Source organism: Eleutherodactylus coqui, chromosome 6, assembly GCF_035609145.1.
Source record: "Eleutherodactylus coqui strain aEleCoq1 chromosome 6, aEleCoq1.hap1, whole genome shotgun sequence".
Lineage (NCBI taxonomy): Eukaryota > Metazoa > Chordata > Amphibia > Anura > Eleutherodactylidae > Eleutherodactylus > Eleutherodactylus coqui.
The window spans coordinates 149,899,206-149,909,515 of NC_089842.1; the positions used below are offsets into that span (position 1 = coordinate 149,899,206).

At 40.0% G+C, this 10,310-nt stretch overlaps 1 protein-coding gene across 1 annotated transcript in view; it reads left to right on the forward strand.

Moving 5' to 3' along the window:
• Window positions 1-6,341, forward strand: part of BEGAIN (brain enriched guanylate kinase associated) — a 181,624-nt gene extending 175,283 nt beyond the window's left edge. Inside the window, exons 7-8 of the mRNA XM_066572405.1 lie at window positions 3,051-3,074; window positions 3,171-6,341. Of these exons, the coding sequence (XP_066428502.1) occupies window positions 3,051-3,074; window positions 3,171-4,430 (1,284 nt within the window). The 3' untranslated portion in view covers window positions 4,431-6,341. The remainder of the gene's footprint in view (window positions 1-3,050; window positions 3,075-3,170) is intronic.
• Window positions 6,342-10,310: the final 3,969 nt, after the last annotated feature.

The following is a 10,310-nucleotide window of genomic DNA, read 5'->3' on the forward strand; positions in this document are numbered from 1 at the left end:
ACCAGATAAAACTCAGACACAGATTTTTTTTAATGCATTATATAATAAATATTGCTGAGACAATTTATTTTAATATAGAAAGCAAAAGTTGATTTTTAATAAATAAATGATATTACTTTTTCCATTTTTTCAAAATTAATGTCCTTTCCATTACACAAATCACTCCGCTCACTGAGTAAATACCTAGTATCAGTTTTGCCCGGTTATGCCTGGAGTAGGGGGTGGGGTATGATATTCAGATTCTGTTGTTGGAGTCCCTTTGCACGCTGCACCCCTCAGACCCAGCACTATTCATAAGAATAGCAGTTTTGACCAGTATTTGCGTATAAAGATGCAATTGAAGTAACATAAGTATTTTAGGGAATTGTGTTTTTTTGCAGTTTCCTTTATTTTTTAGTGATAATGATTCAAATAGTAAAGACTTTTAATAGCATGAGTCAGAAAAATAACATTTCTTGGAGGCTGGCAGTTCTGAATGGCGGATACGTGGGCTGACTATTCACAGTCCACACACTGAGACATTGCAGCAGATAGGAAATGATTAGTATGTGGGTTATTAAAAATAAATCTCATTATAGGGTATGTCCATTCAAAATATTTTTCACTTTACTATTATTTGATGACTTGCCCATCAGGAAAACCCGTCTATACATCCTATTAAGACATATGCATGTTGTAGGCAAAGTGAGGGGGTAAGTGGCTAATCCTATTTATTAGGCAGTCAAGAGCAGCTGGAAAGGACAGTAGACTTGGTGTGACCAGTTTTAAATGGTCCTCCATTCATTATTGGTGGCCTCCAAGTGATATTCTCTGATCTTCAGTGTGATTGCATTTAGAAAAGGGGTTGCCTTTTTTTATATTTACTGTATATATGCAAAATATTTATATTTACAGAATACTTTTAAATAACAACCACACCCTAAACCCACCCATTTCTTATCCTCTTTCCCACCTTAAATTAACCCTTTTCAATCCACTGTCTGACCTCTGAAGACATTATTATTTAAGGCTGTATAGCTCCGATGTTGGAAGACATCCGTCGGGGTTCTCTTATTGTATATTGCCAGCCTCTCTGCTGTTGGAACCTATCCATTGTATCACCTCATGCAGTACTGGCTTTAGCCAGCATATAGCGCCGTTATATAACGGCAGAGAAAGAGTAAGCCCCCTAGGAAAACCAGGATACAAATTAGATTGGAAAGGGTGAAATATAGAAGAAAATGGAAAGCATTAAGTTATTTTACTATGTATTCCAAGAACACATATTACTCACAGGTAGGGCTGGGCGATTTTGCCTAAAATTAAAATCTTGATTTCTTGTCAAAATTTTCAAGTTCATTCTTGAGTTTCTTTTTTTCTATGCTGAATAAGCCAAGGCTCCTCGGCTCTGTTCCCATCAGAGGCTCAAGTTGGAACAGATCTGGCACAAATACCGCAGCATGCTGTGCAACTTTGTCCAGAAAAATGCCAGATGGCATGATGGTAATTCTAATGACCCCATTACAGTCAGTGGGGTTTGTCAGGCACTGTTCCTACTTACAAGAGCAGACTGCATGCACAGCAATTTCTGAATACCGTATATACTGATTATCAGAATTACATGAAACAATTCTGATATCATTACATATTAAGAAATGGCTGTGCATGCATTTCAATATTGAAGAAGCAATGTCAAAATTCTATACATATAAAACATGGTATTCCACTCAGCACAACCACTCCTCATAGGTAGTACATTGCCTCTTCACATACAGCACGGCTCCCCCATTTACAGCATAGCCCCTCCTCCCCGTGTACTTTCCTCATTCATCACAGTATGCCTCCTGCTCCTCCGTGGTGTTCGTTTGTAGCCAACTGTGTACTAATGAGTTGGAAGACCGTGCAGTATATAAGCATAGCACTAATTGGCTGAGACTCAGCATTGTCTTCCTCCTGGGCCAATATTATTAATATTGATTTCACAATTCTGAAAAAAATTCTAAATTGTGCTTCAATTAAATTGTGAATCGAATTCAATTAAACAGCCCTACTCACGGTGGAGTTATGGAGCCCAGCTATTTTCTCACAAGTGCACCTTGTCTGGTTAGTACGGCCCCCGCTATTGACTCACACATAATTCTGCGGATACATCCAATAATAAACTTTCATGGCAATAGTCATCGGCATCTGCAGTAAGAAAACTATCAATTTGCTAAAAATCTATAAGATATTTTTTTCTCTGCATATGTTAATAGGAAACTTTAAAGGGATTATAATTAAGAAAAAGGTTTACTTTTTTGCCAGAAACAATGCAAAAGATTTTATGTGCCATGCCTAGTATTGCAGTTAAAGCGCGTGTCCAACTTGTAAGATTACTAGACAACCCCTTCTCCATGCATTAAAATAACATATGGTGCTATACTCACCTCTCCACGTTCCCGATGTAACCCGCAACGGCGCTCAGTTCCCCGCTTTGGTTTCTGTTCACAGCTGCGGTCCGGCCAGGTTTACGGGATGTCATAGGGACTGCAGCCAACAAAAGAGCTCACCAATCGATCACTGTGCTCTACTATTAGTTTTAGTCCCTGTGATGTCCCATAAACTGCGTGGACTACAGCTGTAAACAGAGACTGGAGTGGGGGACTGAGTGCTATCATAGGCATATCAACAGTGGGGTGAGGCGAGTATAGCACCATTTGTTATTTTAATGCATGGGGAAGGGGTTGTCCAGTGATCTTACAACTTGGACAACCCCGTTTAAGCCCCATTCACTTGAATGGCCATGAGCTACAATGCTAGACACAACCTATGGACAGATGTGATGCTGTTTTGGGAGAAAAGTAGACTCTCTTTTCCCATTCAAAGGTATCCCCTTTAACTATATACATAGTAATTAGAATGCTGGCTTCCTATGTGGGCTTTCATCAGAATTATCGCTAATGAAAAAAATTACTGCTATATTATTTAAGTGACTAAAAAGATGGAATGATTAGGAATTTTATTTTTGTTCATTTGTAGAGCTTACAGTTTCATTGAGACTATTTCTTACACATCTTCTCTTTTGTCTGCAGCTCCCAGCTGATTTTCAGGAAAGAGTAAGTGAACACTTGGAAAAACATGGGTGTAAGCTAACTGTGCCCCTGTCTAACACCTTATATGCTGACAGCATTCCTACTTGTGTCATTGCTAAGGTGCTGGAAAAACCTGACCCCAGTAGTCTGTCTTCACATCTGTCAAGTGCTTCAATGAGAGACCTTAGCTATGAGCATGAGCGCGTCCAAGAGCCCGAGGAGAAGCTACGGCAGAGACAACAGTTCAAGTCTGAAATCTACTGCAGTGACACAGCACTCTATTGCCCAGAAGAAAGGAGAAGAGATCGGAGACAGAGCTTTGATGTACAAGTTAAAGAAGAAGTCTTCTTAAGATCTCAAAACTCTACAGACAGCACCGTAGAGGATGGATTTCATTCTAGCTTCTCACATGAAGCCTTCAATGAGTATGTAGCATCCTTACCCACATCGAGCTCATACTCAAGCTTTAGCGCTACTTCCGAAGAGAAGGAAAATAACCAGGCCAACACTTTAACTGCTTCCCAGCAGGCCATCTATATGGGCAACAGAGATGATCTGTTTGAAAGGAAGTCTACCACAGGTTATGAGCATGCTGCTAGCCCAAGATTTGTAAAATCCAAATCTGTCCAACACATGGAGCACAGTCCAGAAAATACAGCATCTCCAAACTTCACAAGATCCTCTTCGTATGTAGAGGAACCTTTTCATTTCTCTAGAATCCGTACACAACAAACACTAGGTGCTCACAAGTCACACAGTGAGTGTAGAAGCTCCCATCTCTCTGAAGACGACTTGCCAACCAGGTGGAGGCAACTAAGCGTGGAGGACATTGGAGCCTACTCGTTCAGTAATGATGGCAGAATTTCACAGTGTAGTTTCACGGAACAGTATTTTGCCCCCAGCCCAGTCAAACAGTTGGAAAGCAGGATGAGCCCATTGTACGCTAGTTATAAACAAGACAGCTTTTCAGAAGGGGAAGAAGTTTGTCAAAGCAGAATGGGAGACTCATGCTTTCTCCGAACAGACTCTGGCTTGAAAATTGACATCAGCGCCAGCTGCAAACAAGAAATGCTGTCTACCTTTAAGTCAAAAGAAGCAAGAGACCAAATAAGTGAGATGATGTCTGTTCAGATAGGGAATAAGAATGTAGACACCAATGCAGCAGCCAAGAGGGAATATGTTGATGTTAGTCCAAATAGCTCTGCGGAGTCTCTTAGCCAAAGCCCTATGGAGGCTTCAGAAGTACACCAGTCTTCCATTGACCAAGGACATGCAAGCTTTCATGGCAAGCCCCAGCAATTCCAAAGAACTGGAAGTATTGGGTTAACGAGAAAAGATAGTCTTACAAAAGCACAATTATATGGGACACTGTTGAATTAGCGATCTTCCAAATTGCAATAAGTAAAGACTACCAAGAGCAAACAATGGATTCTGGGAATGTTGTGGAGTTTCCTTTGAGCCAGTATTAATTCTCTAAGCAAACAATGGAATTCTGGGAATGTTGTGGAGTTTCCATTAGGCCAGTATTAACAATTCTCTATTAGGTGTTTGTGTATCTTGCACTTTTGTGGAAAACTTCCAATATACAACAAAGTATGGCAATGACCCTGTACATATGAGAATTACCTCACTGCATATGTGCATACGGCCATTCTAAAAACATAGAAAAGGGGGATATAGTCGAACAGAATTATACAAGCAGGATAGGGATATAACCAAAGTAAAAAAAAAAAAAAGCTAACACTATTACAGTAGCCATTAAATCCAAGAATACCCAGGAAAAGGTCACCGTCGTATAGCAGGAAAACTAGATGCATCAGGGTTCCAGTTACATTATAGGAGTTGTATGATATTGTATCATCGACTTAGCAACTCATCCCTAGAATCAAGATTACGGCTTCTCAGCCTTAGCTTGCAGAACTCCGGCTTGGCTGTTCGGCTTGAAACTTTATCCTTATGCTGATATTATCTCTCTTTTTTATATGAAGTTAATGCTGCTTTGAACCAAAGCAAATATCGGCTACAGTCAATCATTAATCAAAATCAACTTCAGTTGGGGCCCCTATTTTATTTTAAAAGGCACAATATGCAAATTCCATTCATTTTTCACACTGTACAGCACAGTAAGTATGTTTACAGGAAGTTCGCTTGAGCTGCCATGATCGGCAGGTAAGCAAACTGGTTCATGCAGTCAAAGTTCATATTTCTACTTTTAAAAAAATCAGAGTGAACCGATAAGTCACTGGATTGCAGTTTCATCATATTCTCAGTGAGTGAAGGCAAGAAGGGTTACGTTGAATGTTGCTTAACTGTGACAAACCTGCTTCATCCTTGTTGATTCAGATTGTGCGTTTTTATGATAGGGAGTTCAATATATTTTTCTAAAACTAAGGGTTAAAAGTTTAATTGGCTACTTGTGTTCAGCATGAATCTTGAACTTTTGTTCAAAGCAAGGCAGTACACCATGATGGTGAACTTCTGAAATGTTACAGTACCTAGGGGGAGGCCCCTCAATTTGCCACACCCTATGGGTCCCACCCAGGCTTTTGACCCATGTAGTTAGATTTGGAGAAAGATAGGTAAGAGGAGCACAGAGCGCTTTGTTTAGTGGGAGATCTAGACTTTATTTTTAAATAGAGAGTAGTTTAAGATGCTGAACTACTGAAATGTTACAGTGCCTAGGGGGGAGGTCCCTCACGTTGCCACACTCCTGGTTTCATCCATGCCTTTATCCTATCCTGTCAAATTTGGAGGATAGGTGACAAGAACATGGGGTTCCCCTATTAATCCTTCTAAATCAGGGTCAGGCACCATTGTATATGTGTAATACAAGGCTACTAATTTAGGAGCATGAGAAGAATTCCAGAACTTCTTAGGACTATAAATAGGATGTTGGTCCTGAGATTTCATACCAGTCTTGCAGGAAACCTTGGCATTAGTGTTTTCACCAACTGTATCCTGTATTCTTCAAGACCAATGTCACAGCCAGTATAGTGGTTTACAGAGGTATTCTGTTAGTGCAGAAGAGACAAGAGCTGAGACCCTAACCGCTCCTCATGTACTACCTCAGAAGTAATTGAGGGGCTCTTTGTTAATACGTTTTCTATAAGCTTGCATTTATATTGGTAATAACGCATGAACTGTCCCTAATAGTGTCGTATTTTGCATTACTTGATGAAAGCAACAAGTTGAAATATTTCACTTTTTCTAACAAGGACGTGTTTCTGATTGATCAAGTGACTCATATTTGGGAGGACGATGACTTTGAAATTGTGGTTTTAAAAAGCTGGATGTCTCCTACTTCAGTATTGATAAAGCTGCAAGAATTCAATACACATTGGCATTTTTTTTTTAAACTTGACACACTTTTCTCAGGAATACGTTCCCTTTAAAACATCTGTATGACTGGCCAGAACATGAGCTTGTATTTTTTTTTCTTCTGCTTCTTACAAATGGTGTGCACTTGGAATTAGTGATGGATGTAGTATCTTCATAGAGCGGGAAGGCTGAGCACATAATATAGTCTCTTTACATGGATGAGATATATGCAGTTTGCATTGTCATAATTAGTAGTTCTCATTAACAATCCTTGCCTTGTATACTGGTCCATACCAGATTGGTTTACCACATACATCATTGATTCTAGATTTTTGCTGCCACTTTTTTCTTCACCTCCTCCCAAATCGTCCCTAAATTGTCTATTCTTCTAGTCTTCTAACTGTGAACTTCCCCTTTTTCGGGAAAAAAAAACAATGAAGAATGCATTTTGAAATATTTTGTAATTTTCAATGATGAAAGCTCTTAAATGAATTAAAAAAAAGAAAATATTGAAATTATTGTTTGGGTTCTTTCTGGTGCGACAAAGAACAGGGTTTAATTGTTTGTCAGTTTTTCTTTCATTTGTAGTAAAATAAAAAATGTTCATAACCTTAAGGACTAATACAAATGAAGGTATTATGACTCTATATAACCCATTAAGTTGAAACAGCAGTCTTCGTGGCGTTACTGAGGACGCGTGTGAGCGGCGGATAGGTGAGTACTTTTTGATGATTTTCAGGGAAGGGCTTATATTTGAAGCCGTTCCCTGAAAATCATACTGCAGGGTTTGACAAAAACCACTGCTTTCAATAGGACCGGCAGCAGCGCCGATCCCATTGAAAGCAATGGGATGGCATGCTGCACTTCTGTCACAGCTGTGGCAGAGGATTCCTTCATCCCCATCATTTTAACCACTTATTGATGATTTTCAGGGAAGGGCTTATATTTCAAGACCTTCTCCGAAAATCATACTACAGGGTTTGACAAAAACCACTGCTTTCAATGGGATTGGCAGCAGCGCCGATCCCATTGAAAGCAATGGGATGGCATGCTGCACTTCTGCCACTGCTGTGGCAGAAGTCTGCGGTATTCTCCATATCTTTTCAATAGGGCTAGCGCTGCTGCCACTGGCCCCATTGAAAAGGCTGGCGATATCCCGGTCTCATTCTGGCATCATTCTTGCGCTGCGAGGCGAGTGTTTTCACTTGCTCTCGCAGCGCAAGATAGAAAATATCGCCAGTGGGTGTCTGCCCTAATACAGTCTTGCAAGGAGTGCATTTTGCTCAATAGTACAGAGGTGCGGGAACAGAATGTGCTGCCGCTTAGGCTGTGCGAAGCGGATAAGACAAAGACAAGACCCAGTGGTTGGTCATTTGAATAGGAACTTGTGGGGTAGAGTGGGTCCCGTAAATCTTCTGACCTTTTCATTTTATTTTAGATATATTGTGGCCTTGTGCAAATTTAAAAAAATGTCCCCATCATTCTGCACTCAATATCCTATAAAGACAAAAGGAAAACAGAATGTTAGTTTTTCATTTTAAAAAAATTACAAAGTTTTTTTAACATTTTGCATTGACATAAGTATTCATAGTCTGTACTTAGTTGAAGCACCTTCGGCAGCTATTACAGCCGCCAGTCTTTTGGGGTATGATGCCCCAAAGTTTGCACAACTGAAATTGGAGATATCAGCCATTCTTCTCTGCAGATCCTTTCAAGTTCTGTCAGGTTGGATGGGGACGACTGTGGACAGACATTTTCAGATCTCTTCAGATATGATTCATTGGGTTCAAGTCAGGGCTCTGGCTAGGCCACTCAAGGACATTAACAGAGCAGTCCCTAAGCCACTCCTGTACTGGGTGTGTGCTTAGGGTCACTGTCTTGTTGGAAGGTGAACCTTCTGCCTTGTCTAATGTTCCTTGCGCTCTGGATCAGGTTTTCATTAAGAAGAACTCTGCACTTTGCTCCATTCAACTTTTCATGAATCCTAACTATTATCCCTTTCACAGCTGCTGAACCTCCCCTACCCCTCTCCCCTCTAATTCCAGCAGGATGATAGGCAGGTGATGAGTAGTGCCTGGTTTCCTCCAGACATAACTCTTAGAATTGAGGCCAAAAAGCTCAATCTTGATTTTATCAGACCACAGATTCTTGTTTCTCAGTCTGAAAGTCCTCCAAACTCCGGGCGGGCTTTCTTATGTTTTTTTTTTCTATTGAGGAGAGGCTTCTTTCTGGCCATTCTTCCATGCAGTTCAGATTAGTGGAATGCTGTAGTGATGCTTGAATGTCTGGAAGTTTCTCCCATCTGCATATAGCATCTCTGGAGCTCAACCAGGGTGACCATTGGGTTCTTGGGTTACGTCTCTTACCAAGGCCATTACCACCCAATTACTTAGTTTGGTGGGTCGGACAGCTCTAGGAAGAGTCATGGTTCTTTTAAACATCTTCCATTTGAGAATTATGGAGGCCATTGTGCTTTTTGGAACTTTCAGTGCAGCAGAAATCTTTCGCAGCCTTCTTCAGATCTGTGCATTCACACAATCCTGTGTCTGAGCTTTATAGGCACTTCTTTCCTCCTCATGGTTTGGTTTTGGCTCTGATATGCATTGTGAGCTGTGAGAACTTAGACAAGGGTGTGTCTTTTAAAATCATATCCAATCACAGTGAGAGACACTTACTGCTGCACTTATTAAAAACAGGAAATTCAGTTGCCCTTGCTAAGCCACTGTGTGCAGGACTACAACATCACATAAAGCCATAGTCGATTGAAACCTGCATTCCTAAATATTTATGGTTCCAAAGCAGTTTATAACCCAACCATGTAAATAATTTTTTCTAATTTTTCGCAATATCTATAACGGACATTCTTGACTCATCTATTGGTGGCCTACAAGAATAACTTGCTGGAAATAAATGTCCTTCTATAATTAACAAAAAGAAAACAACCAATTTACAAAAAAATCTTGTTATTCCCAGTCTGAAAGCTAACTAAATCTACAACTCCTAGGACATTTATAATTTTTTTTCCTTCTGTCCCTCATGGCACCAGTAGAGATGCAGATTTTTCACATTTTTATGATCATAACTTAGAACTAAAACAAACAGCAACAACTTTTCAGCAATTAAGTTTTTCATCACAATGTTCTTCTACTGGCTCTTCCTCATCTGAGACTGCAGAATAAGGCCCTGCTTCCAGAAAGGTCAATAAAGGAGGTATTCCAGGCTCCCTACAGGCCTCCCCTTACTCCAAAGGCCTTCCTCCAAAAAAGGAATTCATTCTACCACTGCGGATGATCTCAACATGGAGAATCTCTCTTGGAATTTACAATTGTTTCCAGGTATGGATAATTCTCTAACCACTAATATATTGAAGGACTTGCTTTTGTCTCTTTAAAAGGACATTTCTCAAGATATCCAAAAAGTTTTTAATCAACTTGTATACAATATTGACCACCTTGCCACATGTACAGCCCACGTTGAACAAAAAAATAGGCAAATTCTCCACTGCCCACAATGTGTTGGTAAATGCTTACAATGTCTTGGAAAAAATCTCCCGTCTATGCGAACAAATTATAGACCTTTAAGATAGGTCACAGAGGAACAACAAAAAATTCCATGGGTTTCCAGAATTCTACTGATCTTCCTCAATACCTACTCCAACTCTTTCAAACTGTAGTCCCATCCCTATCTCCACTGGAATATACAATTGATAGAGCATACACAATTCCTAAAACACACTCTGTCCTAGAGGCTGCTCAATGGGATGTCTTAGCTCAAATCCATTTTCATCAGACCCAAGAGAAAAAGAATTAACTTTCCTGATCTCTCAAATTAATACCATTGACTCCCTAAATAATCTAATCCCACACCTCAAGGAACAGAAGAGATATTAAAGTTGTGGGCCAAGCTTTAGAGTCTTTGGCGGTAAAACATAATATTGCTTTT